We start from the raw sequence: 19456 nt of genomic DNA on the forward strand, positions 1-19456 counted from the left end.
GCGTTCTACCTGTGCCGTCCAGTACAGTAGCCACTAGCCACATGTGGCTATTTAAATTTAAAAAATCAGTTTTCAGTTGCTCCAGCCATATTTCATGCATTCAGTAAGCCCTCTGTGACTAGTGGCTATCAATCAGACAGTGCAGATTATAGAACATTTCCATCATTGCAGAAAGTTCTGGTGGATAACGTTGCTAGACAGTAGTATACACTGAGGATGCAGCGATGACTAGAACGTTCCCATCCCTGCCCTTATGCGGCTCATAGCTCTGCAGTGAAGACAGCTGCTGAACAAGTCACCCCAGACTTGGACATAGGGAAGGACATAGGACAATGAGAAGGTATGGCAGGGGATCTATCCAAGAAGGGGTGCTTAGGAAAAATGAAACCAAAGAAAGCTCCCTACACATGAATAACAGAGCATGTTTTTAAAAGAAATCAAACTTAATTAAAAATAAATAATTTTATCTGCAACTGGATTCTACAACTAATATTAATATTGATGTTTAAATACTTCATTGAAGAATAAGCTTAAATAAAACTTATTTTGTTATTAAAATTTATAGTACAATAAATCTTGAGGAGCCAAATGCAAAATGTACATGCAGCATGATTCCATTTATATGAAGTTCTGAAACAGGCAAAATTAACCTATGGTAATAGAAATTAGAACCTTAGTTTCTTCAAGGCGGGGTGGGAGGGAGTGGTTGGGAGCAGGGACCAACTACAAAGGATTGTGGGGGTACTTTCTGGGGTGTTGATGTTCTATCAAGATAGGGACATTTGTTACATGAGTATATGCATTTGCCTATACTCATGGAACTGTATAACTAAGATCTGTATATTGCACAGTATTGTATGTGAATTTATCTACATGTGATTGAAAGAATTACATATTATAACATGTTATGGTTGATATGAGTAATATTATGGAAATGTCCATTGCTTTATTACTCTGTCTGCCTCTGACCTGGCCTTCATAACCTTATATTGTCAGTAACATGAAAGTTTCAGGCATCCTTTCTGATCTTGTGCTATGTGGATATGAATGTGTTGCTCCTACTTTTCCAATTTTTGATGCTTTCTTTCTTATCAAAAGTGAGCAAACTGGAAGGATGTTTGCCAGGATGTTAAAAATGGTGTTATTTTGGGGTGGGGAGATTTGAGGTGAACTTTATTTTCTCTCTTTTGCTATGTTGGAATTTGGAACAAGGAATGTATATGATTTTTTTTATCTGAAGCACAAAAGCTCATCCATGTAGTCATTTGGAGACTTTGGGTTTTATACTCTGATTAGTGACAAATTTTCTTCCAAGCAGCAGGCTCTATGGGTGGTTATTTAGCAGTCCTCTGGTCTTAGTCAATGTGATTGTTTCTTTCCTTGTCTGTCTCACCTGCCTCTCCTACTCAGCCTCTCTGTGATCCCGAGGGTACACTGGAGGGGATTTGGCTGTTTGGAAGCCCTCTCAAGCTGTCTGCCCCTCTCACCTGCCTCCTCTCTGTGCTCACAGATTCTTACCTGACCCTTGATGAACCAATGAATAACATCACCACGTCCCTGGGCCAGACAGCAGAACTGCACTGCAAAGTCTCTGGGAATCCACCTCCCACTATCCGCTGGTTCAAAAATGATGCTCCAGTGGTCCAGGAGCCCCGGAGGCTCTCCTTTCGGTCCACCATCTATGGCTCTCGGCTGCGGATTAGAAACCTTGACACCACAGACACAGGCTACTTCCAGTGCGTGGCAACAAACGGCAAGGAGGTGGTTTCTTCCACTGGAGTCTTGTTTGTCAAGTTTGGTAAGCAGACCCCTACTGGGGATGGACTTTGGCCCTCAGCCCAATGTGGTAGGATGGCTAGGGTCCACAGGGACAGGAAGGAAGGAATGCACACTTAGTGAGAATGTACTCTGTGCCCACAACCCTAAACCTGGTACAGTTGTACCCATTTTACAAATAAGTAAACCAAGGCCCAGCAGTTAGTTACCATGTTACCCAGCTAGTAAACAGCAGAGCAGGAATGAGGTCCTGATCTTTCCGACCTCACAGCCCCTAATTGAAACCATCGTGCCACTGAGCTCTTTTCAACAAGGATGCTCCTTGTCCAAGAAGTTGGAAATGTTTGCAGCGTGCATAGCCCTTTTCCTGCCATCAAGGACTAGAAGGAAGCCCCATCCCACTCACTGTTGCAATCAACACCTTCATGCAACCACTCAGCCCATTGGAAACTCCCTGCATAGTTTGAGGATGCTTACTCGATTAACTCATTTTTTAGCACTTGTCTTAGCATTTTCAGGCCCTGAATTGTGAGACATAGACACGTTCTCGCCGGTATGTTTTTTTTTTTCCATGGAGATGGTTGGGGGAATAGAGCAAAACAATAAATTCCAGAAAAATAAATACTACCTCTGGGTGGTTGAGAACTTTAATTTGTAATGATTTGACTGTATCCATACTCACCCTCCAATAACCTAGACTGACTGTTTCTTTTGTTTTTCTTTCATTTCTTCAGGCCCCCCTCCCACTGCAAGTCCAGGATACTCGTAAGTACTTTTATCTCCTTTCTTGTCATTTCTAAGTGTTTCTCCGTGGTTTTCTAGGGCAAAGGCAATGTTGTCCTCTTCTTGAGCCAAAATACTGGCTTCCAGATGTCATTCCATTTTGCCCTGCCCTCATTCCATTTTGCTTGTTCTCTGCTCTAAAGATTCACAGGAGACCACCATTGGCAGAATTCTCAAGTGTAGTAATGTTGATTCTGAATGATCAAAGCAAATATCTTTCATTTACTGTTTTAGAAGGAATCTAACATTTAGTGGCAACAATGGATTGATTTGGTAAAATCAAACAAAAAATGATATAGTGCTGGCACAGGAACCTTTACTCTCAGGGTCTATGTTTCTGCAAGCATTTTTGATGCATTCATTATTGATCAGTGCAACAATTAGGTAATCACTTTATTTTTTATTCCCTTTAAAGAACTCAAAAGCAGAAGTTCTGGCTGGGTGCTGTGGCTCATGCCTGTAATCCCAGCACTTTGGGAGGCCGAGGTGGTTCACTCACAAGGTCAGGAGATCAAGACCATCCTGGCTAACACGGTGAAACCCCGTCTCTACTAAAATTACAAAAAATTAGCTGGGCGTGGTGGCGGGCGCCTGCAGTCCCAGCTACTCGGGAGGCTGAGGCAGGAGAATGGCGTGAACCCGGGAGGCGGAGCTTGCAGTGAGCCGAGATTGCACCACTGCACTCCAGCGTGGGCGACAGGGCGAGACTCCGTCTCAAAAAAATAAATAAATAAAATAAAATAAAATAAAAAGCAGAAGTTCTAACTCACACTGGGAAAGAAAGTCCCGAGCTTAGACTGAGAGTTGCGTGGAAGTTTGATTCATTTTCAGTCCCTTCTTAATGGAGCCTAAAGGTCCAATTTCTTTCACTGATGCTATTGTTGATGCATTTGTCCTTTGTTCTGGCTAAAGGATTCTCATCTTTCACTTTAAGAGTATCTACTTGGGGCATTTTTCCTTATCTATATTTTTATTTTGGGGGAAGGACCCACTTGTTAAAACTCTTACTCTACAAAAAAAATCCTCAATACTCTGTAGACTTTTGAAATAAAATTTTTGTGGCTCTGCCACAAGAGCATCAAAATGTCTGATCTAGACTATACCTATGGCAAATATAACAGCCACTTAATTTGCTCCAATCCCTCTGTGCCACTTAATTACAGTGTGGGGTATTTTAATACGTTTGTGTGTGCCTGGAGGCCCAGTGGCCCACAATCCCATTAATGAAATAGGTAATGGGTAAAAATAAACATTGGCCTTCAGCCACACATTTCTGCTATTTCATCAGCCAGTTAAAGGCAACTGTAAAAGAGTCTTTAAAATCACTTTAAGTGCTAATTGCATCCTACTTGCCCAGGTAGAAAATGCTGATTGATCTTAAAACAGGTCAGAAATTTGGTCACTCTGCCTTGCATTTCTTGATGCTGATCTGTTTTTTTGTTTTTTTTTTTAATGGTCTCACCACTGGTTATATGTGGAATCCTTTTGAAGTCTCAGTTAAACAAAGATTAAAACTTTTGTTACTTGTAAAAATGTCTCCCACCCTGGTACCTTGTTTGTTCCTGTTAATCTATGTTTCAAATGTGGCTGATAATCTATATCCCACGCTGATTAATGTGGTTCACTAATCTGCCTTTACTGTTAAGTACCGTGTTGTTGACTTTCAGCCTGTTGTATTTGCATTAGAGTTCTTTTTATTATCAAAATTATGATTATATCCTTTTATGTTCTTCTTGAAGTTTTCATTCTTCACTGCTGTCTTTCTGATGAACCCAGTCTAGATCTCTCGTGGTTTTTAATTTTACACAAAGATTTTATACCACTGTTGTGGACCGGTATCTATGGAGAGGGTATTGAAGTTCCTTAAAGATGCTCAACCACAGCGAAAAGTATCCTTTGATACCACGCATCTGTGTTTTATATTAGCTGTCAGATTATCTATTACATTAGTCGGTAATAGCATGAAATGTATAGTTACCATGTTTGCTTGCAGGGAGTTACAATAAAATACAATTCAAATTGGAAATCCCATGGGTCCTTTTGCAGTTACATCTCCATTCTGTTTTTGGCATTCCTAGTTGGCATTTTGGTACCATTTTTTTTCTTTCCCAGTGATGCATCCTGCTCTTTATCTCTTCTCTTAATTGCCACCACTTCCCCTGTCTCTAGGAGTTCTTCACTTCCTGAGTCTAACTCCCAAAAAGAATGCTGGTTCCCATCCCTAGCCTCGGAGTAGCCCTCAATAGGCAGCCAACCCTCTCTCCAAGGGGACAGGCAGAAAATAACAAAATGATAGCCATGGGGAATATCACAACATTGAGGTCCCTCTGAAGATTGTTTGTCAAATTGTACACTACTATTTCCAAAAGAGGAGTGAAATACAGTTATAAATTGCTCTGTTTATTTGAAAGTGGCACAGAGTTACTGCAAAAGAAATAAAAGGAGCATCTATGACCCAACTCTAACATTCAGAACATAAGGACTGTGAAATACATTAGGCATATGAAACCTGGTGAGGGCCGAGGTCCACTGAGGCAACAGGGCTACACAACTCCTGCCTGGGAAGGGCTTGTATGGACCCTTGGGACTATGGCCCAGAAAGGCACTTGTCACTTCCTCTGAGGGACTGCATCAGGTTTCCACATGAAGCTTTCAGAATGATATTTTAGTTTATAGTAGGAACAAGCTTGATATTTTCATTTGGTTTCCGTTCATAGATTTAGGTTTCATTTCTTCTGTCATTGCTGGGTCCTGGCTACCCCTAACACTTATAGGACCTGGGGCATGAGTACAAGTGGAGGTTCACATACCATATGTCAAATATTTAAAAGTTATAAATCAAGCTAGCAACATTGTTGAATAAAATATGTTCTATCCTCCCACAGTGTCAAATATACCTTTTTAACGATAAAATTTTAAAATACATAGAAAGTTATGGGGTGTTTTAGATGATTAAGAGCCAGGAACTATCAAAAATGGCTATTTTAATCATTGTTATGCATGTCTAGATGTTTTGTTCATGGGCCAAAGATATTATATATAATTCATAGATTGTTATATATTAGTTCCATAAAAATTTGTTTGCCTTCCTTTCAGGAAAATGACTAAGTTGTTTTATGCAAGATTTTTACAGTGTATATTCTATTGATAACATTGCTAAATTAGACAAATTTCTTTTTCTTTTTCTATTTTTCTTTTCTTTTCTTTCTTTTTTTTTTTTTTTTTTTTTTTTTTTTGACACAAGGTCTGGCTCTATCACCCAGGCTGGAGTGCGGTGGCGTATGATCTTGGGTCACAGCAACCTCTGCCTACTGGCCTCAAGCCATCCTCTCACCTCAGCTTTCTGAGTAGCTGGGACCACAGGCACGCACTACCGTGCCTGGCAAATTTTTGTATGTTTTACAGAGATGAGGTTTCTCCATGTTGGCCGGGCTGATCTCGAACGCCTGGCCTCAAGCAACCCACCTACCTTGGCCTCCCGAAGTGCTGGGATTGCAGGCATGAAGTACTGCACCCGGCCTGAACAAATTTCTGAAGTCCTTGTCATTCTTGCTTTTTTTTTTTGGCAGGGTCTGGCTCTGTCATCCAGGCTGGAGTTCAGTGGCATGACCTTGGCTCACTGCAACCCCTGCCTCTGCATTCAAGCAGTCCTCCCACCTCAGCCTCCTGAGTAGCTGGGACTACAGGTGCCAGCCAACATGCCCGGCTGTAATTCTTACATTGTAAAACTAATTTTAATTTGGAGAAACTTCACTCCCCGGAGCCAGTGGCAGCTATAGTTATCAATAAAATTCCTAAAGTGATACTTAAATTTGGAAATGAACTAAGAATTATACATGCCACGTTCAAACACAGAAATGGGATCACATATGACAAATAATCATTATTGTAGAATGTATTACAAAATATTATAATTTAATCATATAAATCAATATACTTCATACATTATCCTAGGTTTGTACAAATTTAAGAATAATATGACTTGTTTAATGTGTTAATTTTCTTGGGCTGCTGTAAAGTATCACAAACTGCACGGCAAAAACAATAGAAATTTAGTATCTCATAGTTCTGGAGGCTGGAAGTATGAGATCAATGTGTTCATGGGGTGGGTTCCTTCTTATGGCTCTGAGGAAAGATTTCTCTTTTCTAGAAGTGTGTCAGAATTTTTCCGTATTCATTGGCTTATAGATGCATCTCCCCAACCTCTGCCTTGGTGTTCACATGATAGTCTTCCTATATGTGTAGCCCTTAATTTCCCCTTTTTATTTATTTTTTATTATTATTATTATTATTATTTTTTTTTTTGAGACGGAGTCTCGCTTCTGTCGCCCAGGCTGGAGTGCAGTGGCGCGATCTCGGCTCACTGCAAGCTCCGCCTCCCGGGTTCACGCCATTCTCCTGCCTCAGCCTCTCCGAGTAGCTGGGACTACAGGCGCCTGCCACCACGCCCGGCTAATTTTTTTTGTATTTTTAGTAGAGACGGGGTTTCACCGTGGTCTCGATCTCCTGACCTCGTGATCCGCCCGCCTCGGCCTCCTAAAGTGCTGGGATTACAAGCGTGAGCCACCGCGTCCGGCCAATTTCCCCTTTTTATAAGGACACCAGTCATACTGTAGGGATCCGCCGTGATGACCTCATTTTAACTTGATTACCTCTGTAAAGACCTATTTCCAAATAAGGTCACATTCCGAGGTACTTGGAAATTAGGACTTCAAGATACATATATGGGAGGACATGGTTCAACCCATAACACTTGATATTGCAAAGTTTTTCTCAGCCACGCAAAACTCTTGCAAATATTATTCTAATCCGTGAGAGCTTTCAGAAGCGCTGGTTGGAATATAATGAAAATAGATGTTGGTAATATTGGGAATGATAGTTTGTTGTGCAAGAATATTTTGCATTCAAACTGAGAGAAGAATTTGACACATTGGTTAATTTATCTTTTCTCCTGCTGAAGTGGCTCTGCCACCGTAGTTTCTCCTGGGCTCTAAGAAGTGTCCATCTCCTCCACTGGCAGTGTCACAATACACAAAACTTTGACAGTAGGCGGTTGTGGTCACCTTCTATTCTAAGGACAGAGGGCAAGACATGTAGAGAAATGTTCCCTGGGCCAGAACAGTGCGGGTCACAGCAATGGATGTCTAAGGTTTTGGTTACATTGTGTGAGCACTCATTGCCAGATCCCACGAGGCGAAGGGTTCCATGCGTACTCTTTACTCTCATTACATATATTCTCTGTGTATTTTTTGTATGTAGGCCCAGGGCCAGGACCTTTCTCTCTTTTTTTAATAACAGTTTTATTAAGATACAGGTAGCCATAAAATTCACTGTTTTAAAGTGTGCAACTCAGTCTTTTTACTATATTCACAAAACTTTGCAACTCTCACTACTATCTTATTTTGGAACATTTTCATCATCTCAAAAAGAAACTTCTCCCAGCTATAGTAGCGTCTAATTTACTTCCTATCCCTATGAATTTGCCTATTCTAGACATTTCATGTAAGTAGAATCCGACAATATTTGTCCTTTTGTGTCTGCCTTCTTTCACTTAACATAAGGATGTTGAGGTTCATATAAATTATAGCATGCATCGGTGCTTCATCCTTTTTGTGGCTGAATAACAGTCCATGCATGGCTATACCACATTTTGTTTATCCATTCTTCTATTGATGGACATTTGGGTTGCTTCTACTTTTTTGCTTATTCTGAATAATGCTGCCATGACCATTCATGTGCATTGTGGGGTATGTGTTTTCAATTCTCTTGGGTATATACCTAGAAATAGAATTCCTGGGTTATATGGTGACTCTGTTTAACTTTTTGAGGAACTGCAAAACTGTTTTCCAAAGAGGCTGCAGCATTCTATATTTGCAGAAGGGTAGTATATGGGTTCCAGTTTCTCCACATGCTCTCCAACACTTATTTTCCTTATTTAAAAATTATTTATTTATTTATTTATTTATTTAAAATTTATTATAGCCAGCCGGGCACAGTGGGTCATGCCTGTAATCGCAGCACTTTGGGAGGCCGAGGCAGGTGGATCAGCTGAGATCTGGAGTTCGAGACCAGCCTGGCCAACATGGTGAAACCCCATCTCTACTAAAAATACAAAAAAAATTAGCCAGGTGTGGTGGTGAGCATCTGTAATCCCAGCTACTCAAGAGGCTGAGGCAGGAGAATCACTGGAACCCAGGAGGCAGAGGTTGCAATGAGCTGAGATCACGCCATTGCAGTCCAGCCTAGGCAACAGAGCAAGACTCTATCTCCAAAAAAAAAAAAGAAAGAAAAATAATTATTATAGCCATCCTCATGAGTGTGAAATGGTATCTCATTGTGGTTTTAATTTGCATTTTCCTAATGACTCATGATGTTGAACATCTTTTCATGTGCATATTGGCCATTTATATGTTTTCTTTGGGGAAATGTTTGTTCAAACTTTTTACCCATTTTTTAAATTGAATTAATTGTCTTTTTATTCTTGAGGTGTAAGAGTTACTTATTTTGGGTATATACCCTTATTAGATATATGATTTGCAAATACTTTCATTCTGTGGATTGTCTTTTCATTTTCTCGATAGTGTTCTTTGAAACACAAAAGTTTTTCATTTTGATGACATCCAATTTATTACCCATTCTTTGGTCGGTTGTGATTTTGAAAACCATCACCTAATGCAAGCGTACAAAGATTTACTCCTCTATTTTTTTCCTAAAAGTTTTTATTTACAGTTTTAGCTCTTACATTTAGGTTTTTGGTCCATCTTGAATTAATTTTTGTATACAGTGTGAGGTGGGAGTCCAGGTTCATTCTTTTGCATGTGGATATCCTGTTGTCCCAATATCATTTGATGAAAAGACCATTCTTTACCCATTGCATTGTCTTGGCACTCTGTTAAAACCAATTAATCATGTGTCTATGTGTCTATCCCTATACAGTTCTACATAGTCTTGATTACTATAGGTTTGTAGTAAGTTTTGAAATCAGGAAATGTGAGTACTCTGTATTAGTATTCCACTGGAGAAACAAAACCAGTAAAATTGTGTATGTATACATATATAAAGAGATGTATTACAAAGAATTTGCTAAAATCCTTAGGGCAGGGAGCCAGGAGGCACAGGCTGGGAACTTTTGGGCAGTTGCTCATGCCATAGTCCACAGGTAGAATTTCTTCTTCCTCAGAGATACCTCTTAAGGCCTTTCATCTGATTGGATCAGGCCCACCCAAACTATTGAGGATAACCTCCTACAACCAGTCAGTTGATTGTAGATGTTAATAAAATTTATAAAGTACTTTCATAGCAACACCTAGACTAGTGTTTGAATAACTCAGGACTGTACCTTGCCAGTTGATATGTAAAACTAGTCATCACATCTTTCTATATTGTTCTTTTTCAAGACTTTTTTTGTTGTTGTTATTCTGGGTGCTTTGCATTTCCATATGAATTTTAGGGTCCATTTATTAATTTATGCCAAAAAGTCAGCTGGAATATTGATAAGGATGGCATTGAATCTGTAGATTAATTTGGGGAGTACTGCTCTCTCAACAGTATTAAGTCATCTAATCCATGAACATGGGATGTCTTTCCATTTATTTAACTTCTCTAAATGATGTTTTGTAGATTTTGGTGTGCAAGTCTTGCTCTCTTTTCTTAAATTTATTCTTAAGTATTTAATTCTCTTTCATGCTATTGGAAATGGAATTTTTTCTTAATATCATCTCAGATTATTCATTGCTACTACATAGAGATACAATTAATTTTTGTATATAGATCTTATATCCTATACCCTTGCTAACTTGCTTCTTAGCTCTAGCAGTTTTTTTGTGAATTCTTTAGGATTTTCTATCTACAAGCTTGTGTCATCTGCAAAAAGAGATTGTTTTACTTTTTTCTTTTCAATTTGGATGCCATTTACTTATTTTTCTTGCCTTATTGCCCTGGCTAGGACCCTCAGTACAATGTTGAATAGAAGTGGTGAGAGTGGACATCCTGTTTTTTTTCCTTATCTTAAGTGAAAAGATTTCAGTCTTTCACCATTGAATATGATGTTAGCTGTGTTTTTCCATAGATGCCATTTATCAAATTGAGAAAATTACCTATTATTCCTATTTTCTTCTGTGTTTTTCACTATGAAAAGCTATTGGATTTTGTCAAATGCTCTTTGTGTGTCCATTTAGATGATCATCGTGGGTTTTTTTTTTGGTCCTTTATTATATTAATGTGATATATCACATTAATTGATTTTTGCATGTTAAACCAAGCTTGTATTAGAATAATTCCTACTTGGCCATGGTATGTAATTTCTTTTTATCTTTTTTTTTTTTTTTTGAGACAGAGTCTCGCTCTGTCACCCAGGCTGGAGCTGGAGTGCAGTGGCGCGATCTCGGCTCACTGCAAGCTCCACCTCCCAGGTTCATGCCATTCTCCTGCCTCAGCTTCTCCGAGTAGCTGGGACTACAGGCGCCCACCACCATGCCTGGCTAATTTTTTTTTTTTTGTATTTTTATTAGAGATGGGGTTTCACCGTGGTCTCGATCTCCTGACCTCGTGATCCACCCGCCTCGGCCTCCCAAAGTGCTGGGATTACAAGTGTGAGCCACCACGCCCGGCCTTATCTTTTGCTGGATTCAGCTTGCTGGTATTTTGTTGAGGATTTTTGAGTCCATGTTTATAAAATATATTGGTCTGTGCTTTGCATTTTTTGTGATGGCTTTGTCTAGTTCTGATATAAGGGTAATATTGGCCTCAGAATATATTGGGAAGTATTCCTTTTTCTTCCATTTTTTAAGAAGAGTTTGTAAAGGATTTTTATTTAAATGTGTGGTATAATCACCAGAAAAGTAATCTGGGCTTGAATTTTTCATCATGGGAAGTTTTAAAATTACTAATTCAACTTTCTTACTTGTTATAGGTCTATTTAAAGTTTCTATTTCTTCTTGAGTCAGTTTTGGTAGTTTATGTCTTTCTAGAAATTTTTCCATTTCATTGAGATTATCTATTTTATTCCTTTATCATTCTTTTAATTTCTGTAACGTCAGTAATGATAGTCCCTTTTTTATTCCTAATTTTAATAATTTGTGTCTTCTTTTTTTTTCCTTGGTCAGACTAGCTAGTCTAACTAAAGATTTGCCAATTTTGTTGGCAAAGAACTCACTTTTGTTGAAAACTGGATATTGAAATAGTCTATTGTGACAACTGTGGAAATCAGATTGCCTCTCCTCTGATGTTGCTGTGTGTTGTTTTTGCCATTTGTTTGGTGAATTTCCTGAATTAATTCTGTATAGTCTGTATTTTCTGCCATGTACTCCCTTTAAAGAGAGAAGTCTCAGCCAGGCGTGGTTGCTCACACCTATAATCCTAGCACTTTGGGAAGTCGAGGCAGGTGGATCATGAGGTCAGGAGTTCGAGGCCAGCCTGACCATCATGGTGAAACCCCATCTCTACTAAAAATACAAAAATTAGCCAGGCATGGTGGCATGGGCCTGTAATCCCAGCTACTCAGGAGGCTGAGGCAGGAGAATATCTTGAACCCGGGAGCCGGAGGTTGCAGTGAACTGAGATCACGCCACTGCACTCCAGCCTGGGTGACAGAGGGAGACTCCATCTTAAAAAAAAAAAAAAAAAGGGAGAGAGAGAGAGAGAAAGATGTCTCTATCAGTTAGCCTAGTAACTAGCTAATGATTGGACAGAAATTTCCTTAAACCAGTAAGTCTCCTACCCTTTGCCAAGAGGTTTAAGGAAATCTCTGTTCAGTCATTAACTGATCACTAGGTTAACTGAGGAGCTCCAAATTCATCCTGCCTCCTCTAGTGACTGCTGGGATGCTAGTTTTCACCGTTACCACAGAACATGAGAGAGGAAAATGAGAATAGGGCAAATTAAAATGCCATAAGATTCCATTCTTAACAAGCGTTAGTTTTTTTTCCTATATATCCACTCTTTCACCTATCTTATGACATATGAGAAATCCTAACATGGGACTTGGTGTATAATTAGCATTGAATGAATTGAAGTTTTCTTTCTTTCTTTTCTTTTATCTTCTGTGGTCTCCTGCAGAATCAGTCTATAAAAAGGGCATGGTAAAAAAAAAAAAATCTATCTCATAGGGTTGTTGAGAAGATTAAATGACATAATAAGATGATGCATATATAATAGCTAGCACTGTACCTGACGCATATTAGGAGCTTGATAATATTACTAACATTATCATCATCAATGCTATCTCAGCCAAGAGGCTATTCCTTCTTTCCAGCCAGAGTTCTTCTGTTGGATAATATTTCCAACTGTGAACCCCAACCAGAGACCTTGAAGCCTTTATTTCCTTTTCTCTCATTGGCCTTTGGCTAAAGTCCCTTTCTGCAGAGAACGAAGTGACCAGCTTTTGATGAACTATTTTCCTCTTTTATCCATTTCCAAGTGTTAGCCACAGTGAAGAAGTGTAGCTGGGTGCTAGCCCAACTCAAGAAGTGATAATGTAATATCCAACCCAAGATAAACTCAAGGATAACTTTCAACACGGCTACTCAAGCAGTTCAGGAGTGAGGCATCTTGTAGAGGGGAGACAAGAAAGTCACTTGGCAGCTGGGCCAGCACACAGAGGGCCATTGCTCCAGTAAAGCAGCTAACCTCCATCTCTTCATCAAACCATCCTAGACTCAGCACTCTGCAGAGAAGGAGCAGATGGAGGGAATGTGTGGAGAGATTAGATAAGAAGGATTTCTAATCCAGTGGGGGAGTGAGTAAAATGTACAGAAGGTTGAGAAGCCAAGCTCTTATGTCCCAATCCACCCCCATCACTCAACAATCCCCACTGTATGAATAAAGCCTGGAAAGTTTCCAATTAAAACAGTACTTACGAATATTGGCAAGGGGTATCTTTGTGTGCAGGGCACATTTAAAGGGAGAAGGGTGAAGATACACCCTTGTCTTCTAGGAGTACGCTTTCTGAGAGCTTGTTCACCAGACTGTGAGTTTCTCAGTCTATCTGTTTCTCAGTCTGTTAGTAATGAATGTATCTCCCACTTAGCACAGCAGCTAGCACATAGTAGATGCTTAACAAATGGGTGTTAAATTGAATGTTAGAAGTCTGTGTCCTGAAAGCTTTTCTTCACATATTACAAGGCTTTTTATTTGTTCAACACATTTTTACCAAGTTTTTTTCTGTGTTCCAGGTCTTTTGATTAGCTGTTTTTAAGTCACAGAAATGGGTGTCGGGAACAAAACCAGTCAAAAGTCCTCATTCTACATCATTTACACTTTCCCTTCCTATATTTATAAGTTTTAATATCAGCTTCTACAAAGGTTCCAGAACAAGTGGTGCTCAAGGAATGGAGAAAATGACTATTCCAACCCTGGCTGTAGGTGAACGAAAAACCCCAGAGAAATCAAAGTGTAGTTTAAAGCAGTGCTTCTCAAGTTGTAATGTGCATTTAGATCACCTGGGGTTGTTGTTAAAATGCAAATTCTAAAAGAGCAGGTCTGGGAGGGGGCCTGGGACTGCATTTCTTACACTTTCCCAGGGGGTGCTGGTGCTGCTGGTTCACACACTTAGAGAAGCAGGGGTTTAGAGAAGAGGTGCCTGGCCAGATGCTAGTTCTTTCTATGTAATTTGCTAGTTCACTAGCCAGTGACCCTGGGCAAATTGCTTACTTTCTCTGGGCCCCAAGTTTCTTTATTTGCAAAGTGAAGCACTTGGGCTTAATGTCTTTTATGATTTTTTTCTATCTACATTTGATGACTAACCGAAACTCAACATTTCCTCTGTTATAGTAAGATCTTTTCATTGCTGTGAATTTCATGCAACTTGGTCCTAGATTCTCTTTCTGTACCCTGAGGTGTTAATGACCCTGTTTTATCTGTCAGGAGCTTCTATCCTGTCCATTCTAAACAAGATCTTATCTGGTTAGTTTCAAACAGTGTGAAAGATTTTTACAGGGAACTCTCACCTGGAAACTCTCCCTCAAATTCTGAAGTGGCTGTGGTATTGTGCCCTCCTGGGTGCAGAGGAAATTACTGCTCCTTTTGCTGGTCAGTAGCAGACTCTACTTGCCTCCTGTTAAATAGAACAGAATTTTCTTGCCGTATTTCTTCACTAGGCTCCTGCTATGTTGGGTGACTGCCTGTGTTTTAAACTGAATGAAAGGATTGTAGCAGGAGGCAGTGTGGTGCTGGATTCAGCCTCTTAATGTCTTAATGTGGATGTTTTTTGTTGTTTTTGTTGTTGTTGTTGTTTTAGATGGAGTCTTGCTCTGTTGCCCCGGCTGTAGTGCAGTGGCACAATCTTGGCTCACTGCAAGCTCCGCCTCCCGGGTTCATGCCATTCTCCTGCCTCAGCCTCCCGAGTAGCTGGGACTACAGGCGCCCGCCACCATGCCCGGCTAATGTTTTGTATTTTTAGTAGGGATGGGGTCTCACCGTGTTAGCCAGGATGGTCTTGAACTCCTGACCTTGTAATCTGCCCACCTTGACCTCCCAAAGTGCTGGGATTACAGGCATGAGCCCCTGCGCCCAGCCCATGTGGGTGTTTTTAAAGCACTGACCTTTTTGCCTGACTGGTAGGCCCAGAAGGCTGATAAGAAAACAAGATTTCTGGCTTTGAATGTGTGACGTGAGAATGCAGGTCCATTACTGATTCATCACATCTTGTACACTCACAGAGCTTTTTGAGGGAAACAACTGAATCTCACAACAAACATAGCTAATGAAATATATGAATAATCTTGATGAGGTTAAAGGGTGGCTAAGCATAATGATCAGTTCTTCACATAAATGTTGTATGTAATTAGCCTTCGACTTTGTAGGGTAGGAAAGACACTCTCCTACCCTCTTAGGTTCTGTGGCTGGAGCCTATGAAATGAATTTCGAAAAGACAGATTAACAAAAGAAAAAACATACACATTTTATTTGATGTTAATATGTTTACATGACACAGGGGGTTTCTTAGAAAGAAGTGAAACTGCCGGGTGCGGTGGCTCATGCCTGTAATCCCAGCACTTTGGGAGGCCGAGGCGGGCGGATCACGAGGTCAGGAGATCAAGACCATCCTGGTTAACACGATGAAACCCCCTCTCTACTAAAAATACAAAAAAATTAGTGGGGCGTGATGGTGGGCACCTGTAGTCCCAGCTACTCGGGAGGCTGAGGCAGGAGAATAGCGTGAACTCGGGAGGCGGAGCTTGCAGTGAGCCGAGATCGCGCCACAGCACTCCAGCCTGGGTGACAGAGCAAGACTCCATCTCAAAAAAAAAAAAAAAAAAAAAAAAAAGAAAGACGTGAAACCCCAAAGATATTATTAGACCCAGGGGCTCATATACCATTGTAACCAAGAATGATAAATTGTGGAGACATGATAAGGCAAAGGAAAAAGAGGTTTGGGATAGGGTGGTAAATTGTGGGAAAGTAACTAGAAAATGCATGGAGGAAACTAATGGAAAAAAAGTGTTACGTTAGCAAGGTTTGTTTGTACAGATTCCTCTCTTCGTCAACTCATTATCTTCTGTGGTATGAATGTTTTCTTCTTCGTGGTTTAGGGAGGAGACCTTTCTCACAGGAAATGTATGCCCTGACTTTTGATAGAAAGGGGGAAGACAGCCCTTCCTGAATCTTTTGTTTCTCAGTTGCCTTCAGCCCGAAATAGTGAATATGCCAGTGAATCATAATGTGGGATGGCAGATTCTAATCCCCTCCAACTTCTTCAGCGAATGTACAGGTTTCTTCCTTCTTTGTTAAGCCTCTGGCTTTTTTCAGTGTCAGTGTTGACAATTTTATCTAATTGCTTTCCTCTTTTTAAAAAATTATTCTTTAAAATTAAAAATCATCTGTTGCTGTCCTCTCTATGTCTCTTTCTCTGTCTCTCTCCCATACACACACAAACACACTCATTCATACAGTCACACATGCTCCAAAAGCAACAACAGCTGGGGTCTCATTATCTAGGGCAGTGCTTCTCAACTCCATCTCCACCTTAGACTCACCCAGGGAGCTTTATAAATTACCTATACCTGAGCTACACCCTAGATAAGTTAAATCAGAATCTCTCAGAGTGGTGCCCAGTCATGATATTTTATCAAATCACTCCAAGTGATGTCATGTGCATGCAACCAGATAGGACCCACTCCCATCCCCCTTCTCACCTGAAAGGAACTTGCATTAGCCCAGCTCTACCTCTCTCTCTCTCTCTGCCCCAACACCATATTGTAGACACCAAAGGAGTTGCAGCAGCAGAAACTGTGCCTGGATGGCAACATGCCTACAGCATCATCAGAATCCAATCAGGAAAGCAGAACAAATTCTGGACTATTTAACGCAGAGAATTTAACGTAGGAAATTGGTTACACAGGTGATGAAGTTTGCCAAAAAAAAACAAACAAGAAATTGTGATGCAGCATCAGCAACAGACAGAAGCCCCAGCTACACTTAGGTTGGAGGGAAAAATAGAAGGGGTAATATTACCAGAGCCTAGGTTTGGGGTCATCTTTGGAGGCTGGAATGGTGGCATGTCTGTTCTGTGGGCGCTGGAGTCATGAGAAGATGCTTCCACTGCCGGGGTTATCACCCAAAGCAAAAAGAAATGGGAGAAACAACTTGGCTGCTGTCTTCCTTCCCACTTTCAAATGCCAGCCAGTTTCTCCCATTAGGGGAATGCTGCAAGAAACTATATGACACAGGGAGCCTGAGAATCACAGCCTGCAGAGGTCATCTGCCTTGCAGATGCTGACCCAAGCAGGAAACGGGCAAGGAACAGATCTGAAGACAAATAGGTCCAGCAACAGCACTCATATCCCAGATTGATTTCCATGCCACTAGAAAGCCGAGCCTGCAGACAGCCTTGAAGCAACAGGCTGGGGAGAAGACAAAGCATTCAAAGCTGCAATTCCTGCCCAACCTTCAGGTAGAACATTCAGTGGACAGTTTGGATTGTGGAACTGAGGCCTGGAGCAAAGGTCAAGGCTGAGGGGGCAGACATGGTGGTACATTTGGCTAAGTTGGTGGACAAAGCTTTGAAGGGAGTAAAACTCCCCAAGAGAAACTAAAAAGGAACAAGAATAAGCAGACATCTTATATTTATAGTACTGTCTGTAATTTTCAGAATATTTTTTCTTTTCTCCTTTGATCTTACAGCCATCTAATAGCTTTGACTAGGTACCCTGGTGTTTTCGTTTCCTATCTAGCAAAATAAAAAATTGATAAATCATCATACGCTTGCCCTTTATCATAACAAGTACTTTTTAATTGTGTAGAGGGGTGCTCTGATCTAGACCTCAATATTTGTGAACTTTTGAAGGCTGAAAACAGAGACAGTAAACTAGATATTTGCTTCTTGGGCCTCCAAAGACAGAATTTGCTAACTGTGGCAAACACTTACTAAGTGCTACCCTGTGACAGGCCTTTTTATAAAACTTTGCACAAAAACTAATAGACTATTAGTTCCCCATTTACTGACTCAAGGAGACTCAGCAAAGATGAAGCTTTGATTTGAGCCCATGCAGGTGGACTCCAGAGCTCAGACTTTGGCCAGTCTGCTATACCGCCTGTCCTTATTGTGGGGAGATGATCAGTTGATGAACTCTTACCTGAATTACACATTTAGTCACCTTAAGTGTTTGATTGCTGAAAGGACTCACAACACTCAAATGGTTTATCCTCATGGGGTAGTTTTATTACAGACAAGGGAAACAGTACAGCAACAGCAGAAGACAGGTAATGCAGGGGTCCCAGAGATATCAGATACAGGCTTCTTTATCCTCCTAAAACTGGGTTGCACAGGGCACTCTATCTCCAGGTCTTGAAGGTTTACTGGCATACATGTGCAGAACCTCAGTTCCAAGAAGTCCAGTAGTGGAGGTCACTTATAGTGAGCTGATCACATGGGCACATTCCAGCTGTGTGACATACACCTCAGTGACTGAAGCCCCAAGACTCCACTGAAAGCAGGTGCAAATCATACCATCCAGTTATTATTACTAAATAATGCTGACTCACTGATACATCCTGCCGCAAACAACTTGAAGACTCAGTTTCAGAGCATCACTTATCTTTAGTAAATACATTTCATAGTGATTGCCGATAGTTAGTGGTTCTGAAGATTAGTCTGGGGTCAATTCAGGCCAGCTGGGATCACCCTGCGCTTTTCAACCCTCTTGGCCTTGCTTAGTGTGTAAGTCAGGAACCCACTCCTAGAACTTGAACAATGGTAAAGTCATCCAGGTATAAATACTTGCCACTGGGATGGGACGTGTTCCACAGATAATAGAAAAGTTACCATGGTTCAGTCATTACAAATGTCTATTACTTCAGTGGATGGCCTGGTATTTTTGTGGCCAGCTTCGGATGTCCTTGTCTTCTACTCATTATTCTAAGACTGGCTGGGTAGCTGTCCTATGTGCTTACATGAAACCCCAACTTTCTCTCAAGGCCGTTAAAATATAACATGATGAGTGCTGTGATACTTATCTGTGTCTCTAGAGAAGCAATGCTGTCCACTAGAAACATCATACGGGGCATATATGTAATTTTAAACTCACTTTTTTTTTTTTTTTTTTGAGACGTTGTCTTGCTCTGTCGCCCAGGCTGGAGTGCAGTGGCGCCATCTTGGCTCACTGCAAGCTCCGCCTCTCGGGTTCACGCCATTCTTCTGCCTCAGCCTCCCAAGTAGCTGGGACTACAGGCACCCGCCACCATGCCTGACTAATTTTTTGTATTTTTAGTAGAGACGGGGTTTCACTGTCTTAGCCAGGATGGTCTCGATCTCCTGACCTCGTGATCCACCTGCCTTGGCATCCCAAAGTGCTGGGATTACAGGCGAGAGCCACCACGCCCAGCCTAAACTCACTTTTAAGCCACATTTTTTTAAAAAAATATTTTATTTTATTCTATTTTATTTTGCACACAAAACAAT

At 40.7% G+C, this 19456-nt stretch overlaps 1 protein-coding gene across 1 annotated transcript in view; it reads left to right on the forward strand.

Moving 5' to 3' along the window:
• The window catches only part of ROR1 (receptor tyrosine kinase like orphan receptor 1), a 416741-nt gene that overhangs the window by 279339 nt on the left and 117946 nt on the right, over nucleotides 1-19456 (forward strand). Inside the window, exons 3-4 of the mRNA XM_003265179.3 lie at nucleotides 1511-1798; nucleotides 2511-2541. Coding sequence (XP_003265227.2) covers nucleotides 1511-1798; nucleotides 2511-2541 — 319 coding nt within the window. The remainder of the gene's footprint in view (nucleotides 1-1510; nucleotides 1799-2510; nucleotides 2542-19456) is intronic.

This window comes from Nomascus leucogenys, chromosome 5, assembly GCF_006542625.1.
Source record: "Nomascus leucogenys isolate Asia chromosome 5, Asia_NLE_v1, whole genome shotgun sequence".
In the NCBI taxonomy this organism is placed as follows: domain Eukaryota; kingdom Metazoa; phylum Chordata; class Mammalia; order Primates; family Hylobatidae; genus Nomascus; species Nomascus leucogenys.